General features: G+C 32.0%; 1 protein-coding gene across 1 annotated transcript in view; it reads right to left on the reverse strand.

Moving 5' to 3' along the window:
- Positions 1 to 1,259: 1,259 nt before the first annotated feature.
- The window catches only part of LOC114324610 (hemocyte protein-glutamine gamma-glutamyltransferase-like), a 68,414-nt gene continuing 46,413 nt past the window's right edge, over positions 1,260 to 23,260 (reverse strand). Inside the window, exons 6-8 of the mRNA XM_028272477.2 lie at positions 19,025 to 19,363; positions 12,273 to 12,869; positions 1,260 to 2,255 (exon numbers count right to left, since the gene is read on the reverse strand). Of these exons, the coding sequence (XP_028128278.1) occupies positions 2,027 to 2,255; positions 12,273 to 12,869; positions 19,025 to 19,363 (1,165 nt within the window). The 3' untranslated portion in view covers positions 1,260 to 2,026. The remainder of the gene's footprint in view (positions 2,256 to 12,272; positions 12,870 to 19,024; positions 19,364 to 23,260) is intronic.

Below are 23,260 nucleotides of genomic sequence, written 5' to 3' on the forward strand. Positions count from 1 at the left end.
ACCAATATAAGAACTGTTTAAATACGGGGTGTTTAGAAATTGTTGTTTCAAGTTGGTTCATAAATATATCTGATAGTAATGGGCTTAGAGGATTACCCATAATAAGCCCTGCACTGTTGTTTGTGTAAATTTGATTATTGAATTCAAAATAGTCTTGATTTATGCAAATTTCAAGAAGGTGTAAAATTTCAGATGCAATGATCGGATTTGTACTATGTTCTAAAAGGTTTTTAAAAGGTTCTAAAAGGTAAAATTAGTGTATATTAGTGAAACAGTATTAGTATATAGACATTTGCTCAATAATAACCAAAAATTTCGTTTGCAAATCCTACACAATACAGTTAATTTCTGGACCGAAATAGCATAGGATATGTAACTAATATTCTGCATACAAAACCTACTCGAATTCAGTCGCTGCCGTGACTGAAATAGTATAGGTATAGGTTTTGTAAATTCGCGGACGGGACAACATTTTCTTTGTCATTGATTACTGAGATCCTTCATCGTTTACTGACAAACTAATAAAATAATAAAAAAGTGGAAGTTCTTTTCATTATTACAATAATTTTCTCTCCCTTTTCCTTAACTTTTATTTATTATTAGGTTTCTTAGGTATTCTTAGGTATTAGGTTTCTCTCAATTGCTTCCTTCTTTCTCTATCCTTCATCGAAAGTTTATCTTCCACGTCCACGCTCTTATGTCATCTACCCATCTCCTTTGAATTTTCGCTGAGATTATTCACGTCTTTCTTAGAGGCTCATTGACATTTCATGCTATCTTTTGACTTGTTCCTGTGGCGATGATATTATAATCTTTATCTATATTGCTTTTTCGAAATTGGTTGAAATGAAGCATATCTTTCGTTGACTAGTTGTTTGGTAATATTATATTATCGTCTCATGTTTTGATGTTCTTGGGCAAAATTTTTTACCTATTGTCTTTGCTGCCTTCTCGACAATTTCATTCGCTTCTTTAGAACTTTCTTTTTCATTTCTTCTCTGCTTCTGTTATGGTATTTAGTGCTTCTAAATTGATGTGTTTGTGGCATTCTATATTGTTCCACGTATCTCTAGATATACCGCTTATAACTATTTCTTCACGTATTTCTTTGCGTCCAGAAGGTTTTCACTTGTTTCCACAAGGGCATAATTTTTACTATTTTTGTCCTGCTTTTGTCCATTTCTGCTGGCAGTTCCCGTACGAATTCTACTTTTAAGGCAATTATCTCTAGGATTTTACTATTTTTAATAAATAATGAGGACAATGCAAAACTGCTTTATTAAAAAAACTTATAAAACAAGTGTTAAGCGTAATTAAAGTATTATTTTACAATACTGTAAAAATATATAAACAAGCACTACATCTAGAACGAAACATAATATACAACTCTGAAATATGTTATATAACTATAACATAAACATAACAAAGCAAATAAACCATACCACATTATATTTAGTTGGCGTCACTGATATATATGACGCCACCAATAGTTAACAAAAATTTGATTAGATAGGTACATGGATACGGCAATGAACGGATTGGTTCCAAATTTTATATACTTAGGACAAACTTAGAGAAATTGTAAAGTAGCACCTAAAGAACATAAAAGAAACTTTAACAAAAATATCATCGAAAACAATGATGATCTATTAACGATTTTAATGAATGTACATAGTAGGTAGACATGAATAGTTTTTTCCTACAAATATATTTTTTACTAAATAATTCTAAAAAATATTTAAAATCCACGTGTTTTTTGTAGTATAGTCGGTGTTGACCAAGTTTATTTCTAACATTACTGACATATTTTTTTATACCCAATACTTTGTTATCATTAATTATTCTCCCATCCAGAAGGCTAGATGTTGTAAAAAAGTGATGCATGTTTTATTTGTTATAATAAACAGATATAAAAATATTTGAATTTTATCCAAATCTAACTAGAAATAAAATCTGATTAATATTCTTAACGTTAATCAATACATTCTATATTCTAAAACTAACTAATAAAAATGATAAAAATACTTTAAGAAACAGTAATGTTAGTACTTCCGTGAATGTTATGTACTTCTTTAGATGTAAAATTGACAACAATCTTCTTAACACCTGCATTCTTAGCTGTGAAGCTAGCAGAAACAGTAATTGTTTCTTTTGCTTTTACATCCACGTGTTTAGTGCTGACTGCTTTCGTTACTCCTGGACCCTCCAAAACATAGGAGCATTGCGTCAGTGGTATTTCCAAAGGATTATGGAATCTAAAATAAAAAATTATTTCAACTTAACTATATATATTTTTTTTTAATATAAAACCTCTCTTAAAACGAGGGACAAATCAGACCCGGAGCCGGAGAATTACAGAGGAATTAATTTATTAAAGTATTAAACACAACATTAAAATTAACAACAATTGATACCAAACAAACTGAATGAAATTATTACATTAGCAGAAGAACAACAATATTTTAGGTTGGGAAGATCACGCACCTACGCTATATTTATAATGAGGCAAGTTCAAGAAAGAATCATTAGAATTCAACAAAATCAGTCCCAGTGGATTTAGTTCATACTTTGGGAAAATACTCTTTGAAGTATCCTGATAAAAAGTTCTCATGAGTACATCTCGATCGTATGGAGGATTTTCAAGATACAGAGGCACAAACTCGGAAAATTATAAGATTTACCGGGTATTCCAATTCCATGAGTTACTGGTTATCTGGCAACATGTAGAAGTTTAGGTTAAATAAAAGTACTAGTAGTCTAGGATTTTTTCCTGGCTATCCAATGGCTACTTTTACTTTGACCTTGACCTTCAACTGACGTCATCTTCTAGAGTTTCGAGGGTTTTCAGCATTAAATTGATATAAACAGATTACTCATGGGCTTTTGGGATCGCTAATCATGAATATGCCATTATAATTGACCTCCGGAGGACGTGGTGGCCAGGGCCACTGCAAGGGACGTCATCTTCTAGAGTTTCAATCGTTTTCGGCATTTAATTGATGCAAATGAATTACTAGAGGGTTTTTTTGAGGTCGCTAAACACGAATATGCCACCAGAACCTCCAGACTCCCGGACCACCTGGCTTTCAACGTCAATGAAAGGGGCTCCTGGAGTTTCGAGGGTCTTCGGTACTAGATTGATGCAATACTCATAGATATTTGGAGTTGCTGAACACGAATACCCGGAAGATTCGAAACATTTCGGTACTAAATGAATGTAAACTGATTACTCACAGGTTTTTGGGGCTGCTGAACGTAAATACGCCTTCAGATCCGACCCACGGAGCACCTGGTGCCTAAGGCAGGTCTTCTTCTGGAGTTTCGACAGGTTTCGTCATTAAATTGACGCAGATGGGTATTATTCATGGGTTTTTGGAGTTGCTGAACACGAATATGGCTTAGATAAAAGACTCTGGAGTATCTAATGACCACGATGAATAACACTATCAAAATAGAATATAGTAAATCGATCTTAAAATAAATAAAGGAAAAACATTGTCAGATATAAAATGAGTTTTTATTTGTAAATAATTAAAACAATTGAATAGCACAACATAGTTATTTTAATAAAAATCTACAAATAGCAAAAAAGCTTTTCACCAATTTGTAAGCTTTCTTTGAACAGCAACTTAGAAAACCTCCGAGTACTCGGTGTGTACCAATCCGTTTGCCTCAATTTAGTACCGAAAACTCTCGAAACTCCAGAAGATGACGTGCCTTAGGCGATAGGTGCTCTCCGGTGCCTGTTCTGATGGCGTATTCGTGTTCAGCAACCCCAAAAACCTATAACTAATCTGTTTGCATTAATGTAGTACCGAAGGCCGCATATGAAATGCCTCCCGAAATAGGATTTCTTACCTGTCGCTAAAATGGTCACATACGAATTGCCTCCCAAGGTTTAAATAAATTACATGGTTCTAATCTTTATGTGAAGGTGAGACGTTGCCGCATCTTCGTCCCTTTGTAAATTTTTGTCAAAATTGGTATTTTGTTATTTAATTTATTTTATTTTCAACCTTTATGTATTAAACATTATTGACACTAGGCGGTATTTATAAATTTTAACTAACTTATACATATATAACTAGTTTTATAACCATTATAATATATATATTTTATTATAACCATTATTTTTTATAATAAATAATTTAACAAAAAATACAAAAACATATTAAGTATTTTATAGATTTATTAAAAATAACATAACAAAAAAACTTATTTGGAAAATAATACAAAATGTGTATAGAAATATAAAATTACAAAATATTTTTCCTAAATGTATGTGATACTACTTTGTCAAATTCTAATCTATTTATTTTACATTCTCTTAATTCTAAAATTTTTTCATTTAGAAAATTTATTTTTGCTGTACTTTTCGCGACAATTTTTTTTTGGTGTCTAAACAGAATTCATTTTAATGTAGGTATTTATTTGAAATTGTAAAATTACATCAATAAAATTATTAATGTTATGATGAGGGCAGTAGAAAGAAGAATTATACTTGGAATGAAAACTTTCGCATGGGTTTGTGGTTCTTTGTAAGGATGAAGAGTGCTCAGCCCAAAGATGTGGAGGAAATGTCGAATTTTCAGATATGTAATTATCAACAAGATAATCACAAAACTGGGTGACTCTTTCATCGACTGGTTTAATTTCTGCCAAATCTATATAAAAAAATCGCTACCATCTTTAGGATGTAAGAATGAAAGACCAAAAATATAAATAAGAAAATGCGTAATTTCGGTTGAGTCAACACCTTCTTTCTGGTATTCTGGAGCTAATCCCAGTGCTTGAAACTTTCTATACCATGCCTGACCCAAATGAAAACGACATCCATGAAGATCTGCTTCAGGATATCCCATACGAATACCATTATGAATGGAAATTTCAAAGTCTGAAGTTATTACTTTAGGGGATACAGGACAATTAATTTTAAAAATTCGTCTATGATATATTTAAAAGCGAGATAATATGAAGATGACTTTTTATCTTGAAGTAAACAAAAGACAAGAGGAATATAATGTCCATTTTTCAAGCCATGTATACTAAACAGATGAGTGAAAAAACGAAGACTGTATTCAAAAGTTCCGTCAACATATCAATTGGAAACAGTCGAAAGAAAACGAAGATTTGAAAAACATGTTAAAATAACAATATGATAATCTTTGTCATTTTTAATTATAAAATTTTCATTTCTATTTGTAATAATAGAAGATGAATCAAGAGCTTTATGAAATTCTAGCATAATATAAATTTTGTCTCACCCTATTGATATCATTGATAGTAAATGTCTCTATATTTGTCTTCTTAAGTTCTTTACAGATGAGCTTCATTGGTTTTTCGCTGAGATCTTCCACGGCTGCTCTTTTTATTGAATTGCTTACGGCTTTTCTATTGTAAACTTCGGCAGACAACTTCTCGTGGTTATGATCTAATATTGATTCAATTATCGTATTTTCACATCCCTGTGTTTTCACAAAAATGCTTTGCAGGTTTTTTTAGTACATGTCCACCATTTTACTGTATCTTTGGCCAACATTTAAAAAGATTAAGGTAAAAGAGTAAAAGTACCTATTCATGGCATTGTTAAGAAGAGATAAGAATCGTAATTGGAATTACCCAGAAAATACCCAGAGAATATAAACAAACAAAAAGATTAAGGTAAAAGTACCTATTTATGGAATTATAAATATGGAAGAGATTAGAATCGGACTTGGAATTACCCAGAAAAGCTGGATATTAGATTATCGGGTAACAACTTTCTTTTCTAAAAAGAAATATGTCGTACTGTGAAATATTTATATGAAACAAATTTTATGTAGGTACAGTGCAATAAGAATTAGAAAAATCAAAATAAATAGATACTACCTATTTAAATTTTGATTTGGCAACATTCTGTCATTATACAGAGATTAAATAGACAAAATATCAGCCTAAATGATTAACGAAACGGAGGCATTTCGATTGTACCTGGGAGGCATTTCATGTATGAAAATATTTACCTGAAAAAGTGGGAGGCATTTCGATAACGCCGGTACCGAAGACCCTCGAATCTCCAGGAGCCCCTTTCATTGACCTTGGAAACCAGGTACTCCGGGAGTCGGTTCTGGTGGCATATTCGTGTTTAGCGACCTTAAAAAACTCCCCAGCAATTCATTTGTATCAATTAAATGCCGAAAACCTTTGAAACTCTAGAAGATGACGTCCCTTGCAGTGGCTCTGGCCACCATGTCCTCCGGAGGTCAATTCTGATGGCAAATTCGTGTTTAGCGATCCCAAAAACCCATGAATAATCTGTTTATATCAATTTAATGCCGAAAACCCTCGAAACTCTAGAAGATGACGTCCGTTGAAGGTAAATGTCAAAGTAAAGGGCGCCATTGGATAGCCAGGAAAAAATCCTAGACTACTAGTACTTTTCTTTGATCCAAACTTCTACATGTTGCCAGATAACCAGTAACTCATGGAATTGGAATACCCAGTAAATCTTATAATTTTACGAGTCTGTGCCTCTATATCTTAAAAATCTTCAATACGATCGAGTTGTGCCCATGAGAACTTTTCATCACTATACTTCAAAGAGTATTTTCCCAAAGTGTAAACTAAATCCACTGGGACTTTATATTACGTGGACTGTAAGAAGTAATTTGACAAGGTCAAATTAAAGGGCGTTATCCATTTATTTTAGGCAAGAGAGATACCTCTAGGAATAATTAAAACGATCGAAAATATCTACCAGAACAACACAATAAAAGTGAAAGTGGAAGAAAAACTATTTGAACTAATAGAATTTGACAATGGGATATGACAGGGGGATTCCCTGAATCTTCTGTTGTTCAAACTGATCATGGATGAAATAATAAAAAAAGTAAAAGCTAAAAAGAAGACCAAATTATGAGAGAAAATGAACTTTAAATCAACAATCTCTCAAAATGAAGATGATTTTCAACGTACGTTGCACCAATTTATCTAATATAACCGCCAGAAAATGTAACGTGTGGAATGAGGATTTTCCAAAAAAAAAAAAGACAAAATGCATGGTTTTAGCAAATGAACTAACACGTAAATTAGAGCTGGAGGCTCAGATAACAAAACAAGCGATGGAGTTGAAGTGAATAGAGTAAGTGAGTATAGCAAACAGAGCCGCAGGTTGCCTGAATGAAAAAATATGGAGAAATAAAAATATCGAGAAAAAAATAAAAGGCAGAATTTACAAAACAGTCATCAGGCCAATAAATACGCGGCCGAAACACAACCTGATACAGATAGGACAAAAAGAATGCTCGAAACAGCAGAGATGAAAACATTTCGAAAAATCGATAGTAAGACACTATGTGATTGAGCTAGAAGTAAGAGATGCAAGTGGAGAACATTAATAAATGGGTAAGAAACAGAAGAGTAGAATAAAACGACCACATAAGCCGAATGACAACAAATAGAGTACCTAGTAAAGACGGGGAGAGACCATGGGCGCCCATGCCCATGGGCAGGGGGCCGTGCCCCCCCTAGCTTTTCGGGTGCTGTTAACTATATGTAGTCCAGAAAGCCACTGCGCATCCGCTAGGAAAAATATTCTAATTCGGATTTTTTGCACAATCTTACTCAAAAAGGACTCCTTTTAACAAATTTGCTTGTTGCCAGGACCAAAAGGTGGTCAACAATTTTTTAAACGTTTTTTTTTTGTTTTTTTCCTAATATTATTTTTTTTGCATGGAAAAAAGTTTTTTAGATTTTTTAAATCATTCCAAACAGAAAAGGTCTTTAGTAGTCCTGTCGCCAGGGGGGGTACAACGGCCTTCTTAATTCAGATGGACTTACCCAAGTTTTTTTTATGTATTTTGGCCCGTAGAACACGAATTTTTTGGGTAACAGTTGATCCGGATGTCGATAAGATTGTTATAAACAAAGAAGTTGAGGAATTACATAACAGCGATTTCTCGCAAAACAAAACAATTTTTTGTATTTTTTGGGTCATTCTAACCAAAAAATGTTCCTACAAGTTTTTTCGTAGGATGCATAGTTTTCGAGATAAACGCGGTTGAACTTTCAAAAAATCGAAAAATTGCAATTTTTGAACCCGAATAACCTTTGAATAAAAAATAAAATAGCAATTCTGCTTACCGCCTTTAAAAGTTTATGTCAAATTTTATCTGTTTTGAATATTTGCATTGCTAAAAATTTATTTTTTGATTGTTAAAAAAAGCTATAAACACATAGTGTTTCCCGTGCCTAATACATGCGTTGTAATGCATGCTACGTAGAAATAGCCCCGCTTGCACTTTTATATCCTCTACCTACTCATTCGATTTTAAATGAGAAATCATTGAAAACATCACTCAAGCACTAGGTGTTTATAGCTTTGTTTTAACAATAAAATAATAAACTTTTAGCAATACAAATAATTAAAACCGATATAATTTGACTTGAACTTTCAAATGCGGTAAGCAGAATTCCTATTTTATTTTTTAATCAAAAGTTATTCGGGTTCAAAAATTGCAATTTTTCGATTTTTTGAAAGTTCAACCGCGTTTATCTCGAAAACTATGCATCCTACGAAAAAATTTGTAGGAACATTTTTTGGTTAGAATGGCTCAAAAAATACAAAAAAATGTTTTCTTTTACAAGAGATCGCTGTTATGTGATTCCTCAACTTCTTGGTTTATAACAATCTTATCGACATCTGGATCAACTGTTACCCAAAAGATTCGTGTTCTACAGGTCAAAATACATAAAAAAAACTTGGGTAAGTCCATCTGAATACAGGAGGCCGTTGTACCCCCCCTGGCGACAGGTCTATAGTGACTTTTCTATAAAAAGGATAGTTGACATATAAGCGATTAAAAATTGAAAAATTGCGAAATCGGCCATTTTTAACCCTCAAAAACTATGTGAAAAACTAAAAATTTGAATGTTGCCAAGGTAGACAGATATTCTTTAAACATCGATTGATGAGATCCCGAAGAGTTTTTTGCAATACAATATTCAAAACTCCTTTGTTTTGTAATTGCTAATCAAGCGTGCGCGACACTATTTTCCACCGACAGTATGGTGCAAATGAAAGGAATAAATTCGTTATTTCGTAAACCGGCGACTTTAAGGAAAAATCCCGAAACAGGTCGATTTTTATTTTTAAGTTATGATATTGTGGCATATATGGGATACTAGTGACGTCATCCATCTGGACTTGATGACGTAATTATGATTTTTTTTAAACGAGAATAGGGATCGTGTGCTAGCTCATTTGAAAGGTTCTTCAATTCTCTATTCAGTAATATAAACATTTACATAATTATTTTTATAGGGTGTCCAAAAATTTTTATTAAATTAAATTATTTCACAAAAAAAGAAGTAGAAGGACACCCTGTATAAATAATTATGTAGATGTTTACATTACTGAATAGACAATTGAAGAACCTTTCAAATGAGCTACGAAACGACCCCTATTCTCATTTAAAAAAATCATCGATTACGTCATCACACCCAGACGGATGACGTCACTAGTATACCATATATGCCACAATATCATAACTTAAAAATAAAAATCGACCTGTTTCGGGATTTTTCCTTAAAGTCACAGGTTTACGAAATAACGAATTTATTCCTTTCATTTGCACCATAATGTCGGTGGAAAATAGTGTCGCGCACGCTTGATTAGCAATTAAAAAACAAAGGAGTTTTGAATATTGTATTGCAAAAAGCTCTTCGGGATTTCGTCAATCGATGTTTAAATAATATCTACCTACCATGCCAACATTAAAATTTTCAGTTTTTCACATAGTTTTTGAGGGTTAAAAATGGCCGATTTCGCAATTTTTCAATTTTTAATCGCTTATATGTCAAAAACTATCATTTTTAGAGAAAAGTCACTAAAAACCTTTTCTGTTTGGAATGATCCAAAAAACCTAAAAAAACTTTTTTCCATGCAAAAAAATAATTTTAGGAAAAAAAACAAAAAAAAACGGTTAAAAAATTTTTGACCACCTTTTGGTCCTGGCAACATGCAAATTTGTTAAAAGGAGTCCTTTTTGAGTAAGATTGTGCAAAAAATCCGAATTAGAATATTTTTCCTAGCGGATGCGCAGTGGCTTTCTGGACTAATGGTAATCCGAAGTATACAAAATATAATGTGCAAAATCTTCACGTCTGCCCCCCCACCCCCTGAAAATTTTTATATGGGCGCCCGTGGGAGAGACGGTTCCCCTACAGCAGTGGTTCTCAATCTATTTGAGTCATATATCACCAAATTATTTTTATTATTTTTGGTACCACCTAACTGAAATACCTGTCTAGTTAGATAATTTACTTAATTATAATTTATAATAATATGCTGGAACTTTAAGTTTTAAAATATGTAGATGGCTTCAGAAAAAAGTGTAAAGTAATTCGTAAAGCAGAAAACAAATCGTAACGTATACGATGATTTAAGTTGATTTTTTCCTGTTCAATAAATCATTGATTTATCCAAATATCCTGGATAACAATATTCCCAAAAATCTTACTATTATTTATAGAAACACCGATGTTTGTGGAATGTGTGTCTGATTGTTGAAATATTTAAATCACATTTTCTATTTCAATCGACAGGACGTGACTAATGGATGAAATAACTATAATGCATTCAAAATTCTATTCTAAGAAAGCCATTTAAAAGACTTTAATGTATTAACAAAACAACAACTAAATTATATTGTCATGTTTAGTTTTGTGTGTATGTTTGTGTTTCATTGGCACTGGTTTAAGCAACCAACTGGCCAGTCAATATTTTTAGTCTTACAATAGAGTAAAAACCTAGACATAAATATAAATCCATAAATGAATCATTTTTATAAATAAATAAACTCCATTTTTAAAAGTACCTTGCTGCACAAGCCACAGTTTATCAAGAGTTCATGATTATTCTTATAAAGCTGAGAAACACTGAGTCAGACCTTTTTACAAATCTGGCACTACTAAACATTTACTTTTGATTTTGATAATAGAATAATAAAAGACAAAACAAGCTTTAGTGGCTGCAAATAGGTGACCTACCTAGAGTTAGACCAGGCTGTATCGTCCCCCCGTTACGTAAATTATTCCGATTCGTTTTTTTTTTGCACAAACTGACTCAAAAAGAGGTCCTTATAACAAATCCACAGGGTTTTGGGAGGGGCCGCGGTCGAAAAATTGTTTAAACAATTTTTTTAAACAAATTCAAAAAATCAATATTTTTACTGCGGAAATGTTTTTTATATTTTTTGGTTCATTCTGAACAAAAAAGATCTCTTACAATAATTTTTCTCTAAAATTGATAGTTGTCGAGTTATATGCGAAAAATGGCCATTTTCAAGAGTTAATAACTCGGTTAAAAATTATTATTATGAAAGTCAGAAAGTGACTAAATCAAAATTTAAAGCTCCCCCCCCCCTACAAGATCCTGAAGAAATTGTTGTCATTGTTTTATTACTAAGCTGTTATTTTTAATAATTACCAGTCAGATCTATGCACGTATTAGGCGGCCGTCAATGGTGAGTGCGAAAGAGATGCACCATTCCGGCAGTCCAATGGTGCATCTTACTCGCACTCACATTGACGTCCGCCTCAATACGCTCTTAGCGCTCATTGATAATAATTAAAAATAACAGCTAATTAAATTTAATATGACACATTAAAAATTAATGACACAAAGTTCTTCAGGATCATGTAGGAGGGTGGGGGCTTTAAACTTTGATTTGGTCGGTCACTTTGTGACTTTTATAATAATTATTTTTAACCGAGTTATTAAGCCTTGAATATGGCCATTTTCGCGTTTTTCAAATTTTAAATCGCGTAAAACTCGATAACAATAAATTTTAGAGAAAAATCACAAGAGACCTGTTTTGCTTAGAATGCCGCAAAGAATCTAAAAAAATTGTGCGAAGTGAAAAAATTGATTTTTTGAATTTGTTCAAAAAAAAATTAACGACCACGGCACATCACGGCACATCCCGGCACCCTGTGGATTTAATATAAGGACCTCTTTTTGAGTAAGTTTGTGTAAAAAAATCGAATCGGCATAATTTACCTAACGAGGGCGACGATACAGCCTGGTCTAAGTAGTAAAACGTCTAACTAAAGTAAAAAAACTCTGGGAGAGTATATGCGAAGAGTTCAATAAATATATAGGGTCAACAAGATCCAGAGTAGTATGGAAAACGCTGAAAATTAGGATGCGAGAAACGGTGCCAGCTATAGAAACCCCGTATTAATATTATTTATCTTATTATATAAAAAATATAACTCTAATATTTACTTACGTAAATTTAACGTCACAATGCTCTCCAACTTTTGCCGTATGAGGGGCAGTGATTTTGATATCAGGAAGTGTCAGAGTAAAATCATCTTCTTCACTCCAAACTTGTTTGGTTTCTTGAACATTTGCAACAGCATAAATCTTAACAAAGAAGTGATCTACTAACTTCTCCAAATAATCTTTGGGATAGACGTCCAACCTGACAGTTTGTTTTTGATGAGGTGCTAGTTTAAGCGCTCCTTTAGTTTTCTTTATATCATTCGCAGTGGTTCCCATGTAATATACAGAGGTAGCGGTAAGCATAATTTTAATTGTCCTTTCCTGTTCAGATTTATTCTCTATTCGGACTTGTGCCATGAATTTGTGTCCAAATGGAACAGTATCGATGTCCACCAATTCAAACCCGACATCTTGGTGCTCTTTATTGGGGAGTTCGTATATATGCAACGCTTTTGGGACTCCTCTAACTGCATTATATACTGATAATCTTTCGGCTTCGGTGCCTTCTTTGTTTTTGAAAAAGTGCGTTATATCCCACACGTCACTATCTCCGTTACTGTCAGTAGGACCTGGTTTCTTTGTTACTATCAGCCTTCCAACACTAAAACAATTTAAATCAACATTACTTTCTTATTCTACTGCTCTACTTTTTCTAATTTTTAACATAATTAAAGCAACTGTATTATGGACATGGACAACCTGATCAGATTATTCTACAATAGACCAGCAGCACACCCCTAATTTGAGGCTTAGAAATCGAAAAAGCGACCAAGATAGGTGAATGGCAAATTTTGGTGATTCTTTATGTTTTCGAGGTCGAAAAAAATAAAATTTATTTTTATCTAGAATTGGTGAACATGTTCAAAAATCAAATTTTATGCAAAAATGCGAAAAATCAATTTTGATGATTCTTCATATTTACCTCGCTGTATCTTTGGTCGCTGTAAATATTTCCTTTTGAAAAGTTTATTGTGTTATCTTTGAAGAATTTAGATAACAATGAGATTTGTCCGAGATGTTTAAACAAATTAAAAGAGGAGTTATTAATTTTTAAACAATTTATCGTCAGATTTAGTTAGTTTCATGTTTAATGAAAAAAGTTGGGTGACAAACTTTTTAGTTTATAATTTTAATCAATACAGAATTAAAACATAAGTCATGAAGAAGTTTTCTTAAAAAAATCAAGTCAAAATATGCAATAGGAAAAAAGTTATGTGACTTTATAGACGAGTGGCACTCCTCAAAAAAAACGCTTATTTCTCGAGATACTGACCACGGTGTGGTGAATGGCTAATTTTGATCATACTTTATGTTTTTGATGGTGCTGAAAATGAGAATGAGGTTTATTTTGAATTTTAGATGGGGGAACATTGTCAAAATCGCAATTTTATGCTAAAAATACAAAAAAAACAAGAAATTACGTTTTTCTTAAAATTGAATGTTGCGCCATTTTTTTTTCTTTAAAACATTTTGTTTTTGGTACTTTACGTTTTAAAATAAACTTGATTAAAAAGCAAAATGTCAAATTTTGTTACTCAACTTTTGCGATCAAACTTTGCAATTCAGGAATCTGCACCTTTTACTTTAAACAATTCATAACTTTTATTATAATAAGAGAGAAAGATTGAAACAGGTCACAATGTCTTCATAAAGGTAAGAAATATATACTGTAAAAAGTTCAGAAAAAAATATTAAAAAGAAACAGAATTTTAGCGAGTTCAACGCAAAAAAACGTGATTTCATTTTTGTTGATTTTTAGAGTAAAATTGCGATTTTGACAATGTTCCCCCACGTAAAATTCAAAACAAACCTAATTTTCGTTTTCAGCACCATCAAAAACAAAGTTTAATAAAATTTAGCCATTCACCACACCGTGGTCAGTATCTCGAGAAATAAGCATTTTAAAGTTTAAGTAAGAAATAAGTTTCTTGGGGTGTGCCGCTCGTCTATAAAGTCACATATTTTTTTTCGTGTTGCATATTTTGACTTAAAATTTTCCAAAAAGCTTCTTTATGAACCATATTTCATTGCTGTATTGGTTAAAATTATCAACTAAAAAGTTTGTCACTCAACTTTTTTAAGTAAACATGAAACTGACGAAATCTGACGACACAATGTTTAAAAATTAGCAACTCCTCTTTTAATTTGTTTAAATATTTTGGACAAATCTTGTTGTTATTCAAATACTTCAGAAATGACACAGTAAAATTTTCGAGAGGAAATATTTACACCGGCCAAAGATACTTATCGAAAACGAAAACTTATCAAAATTGATTTGTTGCATTTTTGCATAAAATTTGATTTTTAGACATATTCCACCAATTCTAGATAAAAATAAATTTCATATTCGGATTCAGCGACCTCGAAAACATAAAAATGACCAAAATTGGTCATTCACCTTAAAGTTGATTTTTGTGGTCGGTATAACGTAATTTTAGGGGTTGCTGCCGCTCGCCTATAAGGGATACAGACTGGAACATGCTGGAGAAATGGTAGAAGATATAGTTAATCAAAGCGGAGTTAAACAAGGATGCGTACTGTTCCAGATACTTAATCATAACGGACATTAACGGATTGGATCATGGAGAAAGTAAGCGATAAAAAACAGATATTAGGTGGAACACAATAAGTTTGAGTATGTACTTGGAGTTCGCAGAGGACATTTGTATCCTAACCGAACATAGCAATCATATGCAGAAGAAGATCGACAAGCTTGAAAAATACTCCAATGTAATGGGCCTTAATATAAATACGGAAAAAACCAATCTCTTAAAAAACAACAGTCAAGAAACTAAAATTAAAATAAAGAAGACAAATAGAGAAAGTAGATAATTTTACATAGCTGGGATCAATCATGAAAGATGTAGTAGACCAGGACTAATCTGTAAAAAAACGTGTATTTTGGATGTGAAAGGTGGCATTCGGATTTTTGCAGATAAAGTTAAGTGACACTTTCAGTAATAATAATTGACTTATGCTCCTTCTCAAATATATGCCCGGAACATTAACAAAAAAAAAAATTAATATATTTAAAAATTTCGAAAAACATCGATTTTTTTCTGCTTTCTTTGCTTATAACTTTAAAACGGTTCATTTTGGAACAAAGTCGTACAGAAATAAAATAAAGATAATTAAATTTTGTATGATATACAGCTGGTCAAAAATGTATTAAGGTATTACCTTTTCGGCAATATAGCAATAAATACAAAATGAGGGGGCAAAATACGCCTTTTGTTATTCAATGTTTCTTAACCACTTTGGTGGCACTTAGAACCTTGGTAATTCGCTTAGAAAATTCTTATAACTTACTTAAATGGTCTACCAAATTTCATTAAAATCGACCTAATAGATTTTGAATAATAAATTTTCAATATAAATGTTTTTAAAAAAGTTCAAATTTTTTAAAAATTTTCTGAACAAAAAGTAGACCATTTAGAAGTTGGCTAATTTTTTTACATATAAAGAGGTGCTCTACTTATCTAATACACTTTACAGAATTAAAATCGGATTATTTAAGGGGCCTCAGCAATGTTTTAAAATTATAAACAATTTTTTGGCTTATAAACAAATAGCTTTGTTTAATAATAAAAAAAATAATTTTTGGCAATGCAAATAATTAAAACCGGTATAATTTGACTTAAACTTTCAAATACTGTCAGCAGAATTGCTATTTTATTTTTTAATCAAAAGTTATTCTCGTTCAATAATTATTGCAATTTTTCGATTTTTTTAATGTTCCACCGCGTTTATCTCGAAAACTATGCATCCTACGAAAAAAACTTGTAAGAACATTTTTTGCTTAGAATTACCCATGAAATACAAAGAAAAATGTTTTATTTTGCGAAAAATCGATGTTATGTAATTCCTCAAGTTCTTTGTTTATAACAATCTTATCGACATCCGGATCAACTGTTATGCAAAAAATTCGTGTTCTACGGATCAAAATACATAAAAAAACTTGGATAAGTCCATCTAAATAAAGGAGCCCGTAGCACCCCCTCCTGGACACAGCACTAATTTGTTTATAAGCCAAAAAATTGCTTATTATAACTTTAAAACATTGCTGAGGCTGTTTAAATAATCCGATTTCAATTCTGTAAAGTGCATTAGATAGGTGAAGTGCTTCTTTATATGTAGTTGTGCAAGTCAGTTTTTGTTGTGCAAGATTTTAAAAAATGTTAATTAAAAAAAAAAGTTTAGATTGCAAAATTATTATGCAAAATCTAGCAAGTCAATTTTAATGAAATTTGGTGGACGGTTTTAGCACATTACAAAAATTTTCTAAGCGAATTAGGGAGGTTCCAAGTGTAACCTAAGTGATGGAAAAACATTGAATAAAGACAGGCTTGTTTTGCCCCCTTATTTTATATTTATTGCTATTTTGCAGCAAGGTTGTTAAACTAAGACATTTTTAACCAATCGTATCTGATAGAAAATTTAATTATCTTTGTTTTATTCCTATACGACTTTGTTCCAAAATGAATCGTTTTAAAATTATAAGCAAAAAAAGTAGAAAAAAAAACGAAATTATTTGAAATTTTTAAATATTTAATTTTTTTTATTAATGTTCCGGGCATATTTGAGAAGGAGCATAAGTCAATTATTATTAACGAAGTTATCACCTAACTTTATCCGCAAAAAACCGAATGCCACCTCTCACATCCACCTAAAAACAGATCCTTCTTGGTCTATAGATCAGATGTAGAAAAAAGAATAGTTAAGTCACACCCTGCATATTTAATTTAACCAAAATCAAAATATTCAACAGTTGAATTCACAGTATTTTATTGTATGGCGCAGAATCTTAGAGACAGGGAGAAACAACTACCAAAAAATTAAAAATCTTTATAAATAAATAATTTTGAAAAATCCTAAAAATATACTGGCCTGATAAAATAGCAATCTCAGGACTATGGAGAAGAACAAAACAAGAGAAAGGCCAAAATAATATAACTAAACAGGCACTCGAATACCAGCCAGACAGAAAAAGAAATAGAGGAAGGCTGGATAATAGCTGAAGAAGAACTGTAATAAGAGAGCATGAAAGATTTAGCCTGAGATGGTGAGAGATCAAGCAGAAGGCTAGAAATAGAGAGGAATTGAATAGATTCGTAGAGGAAATTTTGAAAGAATAAAAGAAGAGGAGGCGCTAGTCCAGTTAATCAACCATCTTTCACTTTTGTCAAAACACAAGAGCGGCCAATACTTCATAAATGGGAAAGACAGTAGAGAGATATTAGTCCAGGGTAATAAGGTTTTTTCCATGACACTTGAACAGCCAGGGTACTGAAGCGTTTTTTCGACAGGTAATACATATAAGAGCAAATTGTAACTATTTCCTGCGTAGGATCTGGCGGCCATTTTTATTTATAAACAATTAAGTGTCAAAAATGGCATTTTTCACTTTTTTTGAAATTAATGGAAAACAGGGAAACTTATGGTTTTTTAGTACAAATATCTTCGAGAATATGGAAAAGCTTTAAAATGGCATATTACAAAGTTTGATATACTCATTTATTGTTAATATAATTGCGAAAAAAGGTCGGAATTGCAAAAAATAATATTTTCGCAATAACTGTTGTAAAAATTAGTGTACAGCTTTGAAATTTTTATCAAAAGAGGGTTCTTTGGTGCTTAATATGTGATAACAATTTCAAAGCGATTTATTCAATTGTTTAAATTTTATTCAAATTGTTTATCCCAGAGAGCATTTTTTTGCAATAACATAAGTCAAAAGAAAATGACGTTAGAACCATTCCAAAGGTGTCAAATGAAAGAGCATGAGCTATATTTTCAACTTGGTTTAAAAAAGTGAATAAAAAATGCATTTATTAGTAATAAATAATTATGCAAAAGTATCGTAAATCTTTCCTTATATACTTTTTATTTTGTTATATAAGAAATTATACATATTTATTACAATTTTTTATCAATTATGATATAGATAACATTACTTGGTAGTTAAGCACTTAAAACAGGGTAAAAAAGTTAATTTTTTTGAAAGAAGTTATTCAAAAAGTTTATAAAGAAAAATTGGCGATACTTTTGCATAATTATTTATTATTAATAAATGCATTTTTTATTCACTTTTTTAAATCATGTTGAAAATGTAGCTCATGCTCTTTCATTTGACATCCGTGGAATGGTTCTAAGGTCATTTTTTTCTGACTTATGTTATTGCAAAAAAATGCTCTCTGGGATAAACAATTTGAATAAAATTTAAACAATTGAATGAATCGCTTTGAAATTTTTATCACATATTAAGCACTAAAGAACCCTCATTTGACAAAAATTTCAAAGCTGCACACTAATTTTTACAACAGTTATTAAGAAAATATTTTTTTTGCAATTCCGACCTTTTTTCGCAATTATATTAACAATAAATGAGTAAGTCAAACTTTGTAATACGTCATTTTAAAGCTTTTTCCATAATCTCGAAGATATTTGTACTAAAAAAATCGTAAGTTTCACTGTTTTCCGTTGATTTGAAAAAAAAAGGGAAAACGCCATTTTTTGACAGTTAATTGTTTATAAATAAAAATGGCCGCCAGATCCTACGTAAGAAATAGTTATAATTTGTTTCTATAGGTATTACCTGTCGAAAAAACGCTTTAGTACCCTGGCTGCTGAAGTGTCACGAACAGGGTATATTTTTGTCTTATTACCCTGGCCTATATGGAGAATGCAATTCTCTACTCGTTCCTGGTTAAAAAAAAAGTATAGCAGCCACGTTTATAATACATGCTTATAACTTACTGATACTGGTTGACAGATGTGGTACTGAATCCCCAATCAGATTCTTCGTCTTCTTGAAAATGAACAACATCGGCGTTAACTTCGGAAAATACAAATGGTGTGTCATACAAAAACCCAACCTCTCCCTTTCTAACCGCTTCAATAGATGCTGGGCCACATCGCATTACACTATCGCTGACTTCTTGTGGAGTAGCATCAATAACTTGCCAACCACCATAACCTGGTGACAAATCAGGACGTGACATCCAAACGTCATTCCAGACGTGGAAGTTCCAGCAGGAATCGTTGCAAGCGCCGTCTGGTCCTGATTCGATTCGTTCTCCAGAAGCGTCAAAATATCTAAAAATTTAAGATACAAGCTTTAAAAACTAATCATCTATACCTATAGGAATTACCATAAAAACAATTAGTCGAGGAAATGAAGCTGAAAAAATGGCAAAACCTCGCAATTTTTTCGCCCAGCATCGATTTGTACAAAAATTTGGGATTAGGCTCATTTTACCCTCTAGTTCATTTTCTATATTGAGCCGTTGTACACTTTTGGTTTTTTAAGGGTGAAAACTACCCCTAATTTTAAAAAATTATAAAATAACATTTTAAACTTTAATATTGTCAACATTTGCTTCTAACTAGTTACATAAGGATTGTTTTATGCTTTAAGATATACTATCGTAATATTTCAACCCTTAAATCCACCCTGGTTGGAGCTATATATAAAAAAGTTACTTATCCTTAAAAGAATAATTTCGGCTTATATCGATTTACATTTATATTAATAAATAAATAAAAAATTTGGGATTATGATCATCTCACCCTATACTTCATATTCTATAACATGCTCAAGGGCGTCGATTATTTTTAGGGGTGTAAACTACCCCTTATTTTCAAAAATTATATAAAAACATTGTAAACTTTAAGGTGGGTAAAATTTGGTTTTGATTGGTTAAATAATGATTGTTTTATGCTTTCGGATATAATATCATATTATTTCAACCCTTAAAGACCACCCTCAAGAACATTACAATTTTTATAAGTAGATAATTTAATAGATCTATATAGAAAAAAAAGTAGAATTAAAAAATTACAAAAACATTTATTTACACAAAAATACGAATTTAAAAATATGTAGAAGTACAAATACAAATAGTTTTTAAGTCATCTTCCAGTATACGAACCAGTTCTGTGGTATTATATACCTCGTCCAATTTACTTACCGTTGCACGTCATCCGCGCCATAGCCTGTGACACGATACCAACACGAAATATTTAGGCGGTGGGTGTGTTCTTTTTTAGAATCAAAATGATTCTAAAGGGGAACACACCTACCGCCTAGATATTTCGTGTTGGTATCGTGTCACAGGCTATGGCGCGGATGACGTGCAACGGTAAGTAAATTTGACGAGGTGTACATGCATTGAAAATGTTCCATAAGCGGACTATTCGAATATTTCGAAAAAAAAATTTGTTTTATAAACATAGCTCCTTCATTTTTGGCGATATTTTTTTTTTGAAAATGATTTTGTAGGATTTTTGAAGAACTATAAGACTGTGTAAATTAGATTCCGTTAGATCTCTTACTTTTTAATTGGGGTAAGTTTAAAGGGTTCGAATAAGGGGGCGTTTGCTCGTAAATAGAGGTTTTAAACAGCTATATCTCGCTAACTGTTCCCTGTAATGAAAATCTATGCACAATATAATTTTAGTTATTAAAAAATCTACAATTTAGTAGTCTATAATTTTTTTCGTATCTCCAGTAATTTCGGAGATATTTTGAAGTAAAAGGTGAAAAATACGAAATTGCAAAAAATCAATTTTTTTTAAACTCCAATTTTTCTAAAATTAGGCCTTAATAGGTCAAGCTTCTTGGGTGTATTGGCAATACAAATATACAAGGAATTACAGAAAGGTGAAGACCAGTTTTTAATTAGGAGGGTAGTTAGAGGGTTATTTTCACTGATTTTTTCGTAGAGAAAAGCAGGTACCGACCTTTTTTTGATCATAAGTCGCTCTATTTTTATGTTAGAAATGTTTTATTATTATTATTTGAAAGGTTTAACTGTATACTTGAAAAAAGATAATTTAAGTTTTTTTCGAAAAATGCAATTTTTTACCTTTATTTGGCTTAAAATATTTCAAATTATGCATTTGACGAGAAAAGCTAACTTTTAACATGCCGTATCTCGGTTTGTATTGGTCTTAAATATATTATAGAAAAAGAATTTAGTTTATGTTACTAAAAGATACAATTTTGTTATCTACAGTTTTTTTTGTTTAAATGCATATTTTTCGAGATATTTTCAAAAACCCTCTAAAAAAAGTCGATTTTTTCGACGGAAAACTGTTACTTTCAAGCGCGAATAACTCGAAAAATATTAGTTTTACGAAAAAAATGTAAAAAACCTTTTTTTCTTAGAATTAGTTTTTACATCGATTTACGTGGTTAAAATGTAATAAAAAATTACCACCCCCGAGATGGGGTGGCAACCACCCCCGAGATGGGGTGGCAACCACCCCCAAGGTTTTAGTGTAGAGCGGCATGATATATAAAATGATTCTTGGGCTATTCCCTACCTTCTGTGAAAATTTCAAGTAAATCCATGCTGGACGAAAAAATTGCGAGCCAAAATGCTTCATTTCCTCGACTAAATACAGTGGAACTTGGTTATAGCGTCATTGAAGGGTCCAGTAAAAAAATGACGCTATATCAGAGTGACGTTATAAAAGAGGTAGAAAAAAATGAAATTTTAACCAGGCAAAATGTTATTACAGCATTATTCGCACTATTTTATTACAGCAGAAAATTTGACTCTTTATGATGGCCCTGACAAATGATAAGAAATCATAAACTGCCAAGGTCACATAACTGTACACAAAAGGATAATGGGCCTTTCTCACATTCTTGGAAGGAGCAATGTTGCAAAGCTGGAAATGCATTGCACTTTATTCTTCATAAAATTAAAAAACAACAACCTACTGTAAAATTTAATGACGCTATAGACGAGAGTTACTTTATTTTTACCGCTAAAACCGGGTTTTTATTAATGTTATCGAATAGTTTTTGGCCGGACCTATTAAAAATTGACGTTACAACCGAGGTGACGTAACTACCGAGGCCGTAATATCCAAGTTCCACTGTATATAATTCGATATATTACTAGTAAGACACTATTTTATGGAAAAAGCCCCAAATATGAATACAGTATAATCAAAAATCTTTTATAAATGTCATGTACAACTTTTTCTTCTTTGACTACCGTGCCCAAATTTTAGACGTGAGTAGCTTCCATGACAATTTGCCGATGTCGTTCTCGAACTTGCGTATCATGTAACAATTCATCTTCTGATAAGCCAGTCTATTGACGAAGATTTCGGAGCCAAGAATATTTCTTCCTACCAATTCCTCTTTTTCCGTCGATCTTTCCGTTGACTATTATCTGCAGTATGCAGTATCTGCTACCTCTCATTATATGCCCCAGATATTCAAGCTTGATCTTTTTTTATTATCTTCATCAAGTCACCTTTGCCTTGACCTATTCTGTTTAAAACTTCTCTGTTTGAAATGCGTTGAACCCAAGATATTCGGAGTATTCCACATATGACCGCATCTCGAAGGCTTCTAATTTGTTCATCTTATTAACGTTCATGATCCAGATTTCACATCCATATACTTAGTAATACAGGATACACATAACACATAACATTTCAGGAACTTGATTCTTAGCTATAAGTTCAGCTGATAATTGCCCAGCATAGATCTGTGTTTCATAACTGCTCCTCTTGCAATTGCTATACGAGTTTTAATTTCTTCATCAGGATTTAGTGTCTCGTTTATCCAACATCGTAGGTATTTCAAACGGCCAAGTTTTGTTATCGCTTCATTATTGAAAATTAGGGCAGACCGCCGTCTTGTTTACTAACCACAAGTAACCAGGGCCGGATTTAAGGGCGGGCAGGCTGGGCAGCTGCCCGGGGCCCCCACATTATGGGGGCCCCCACAAAGTCCCAAACTTAAAAAAAAATAAGCACATAGAATGCTTTTTGTCAATCAATTAACTGTAATATTTCGTTATATGGAAGGTTTCTTTCCTATTAAAAATGTATTTTTGTCAAATTACGGTCATAAAGCAGAAGATATATTTAAGACATTCTTGCAAGAAGATGATATCGATTTGAAAAGCTGCAGGGAACAGTCCTACGAACTACGACAATGCGTCAGTTATGAGTGGAAAATACAAT

Source organism: Diabrotica virgifera, chromosome 1 (assembly GCF_917563875.1).
Source record: "Diabrotica virgifera virgifera chromosome 1, PGI_DIABVI_V3a".
Lineage (NCBI taxonomy): Eukaryota > Metazoa > Arthropoda > Insecta > Coleoptera > Chrysomelidae > Diabrotica > Diabrotica virgifera.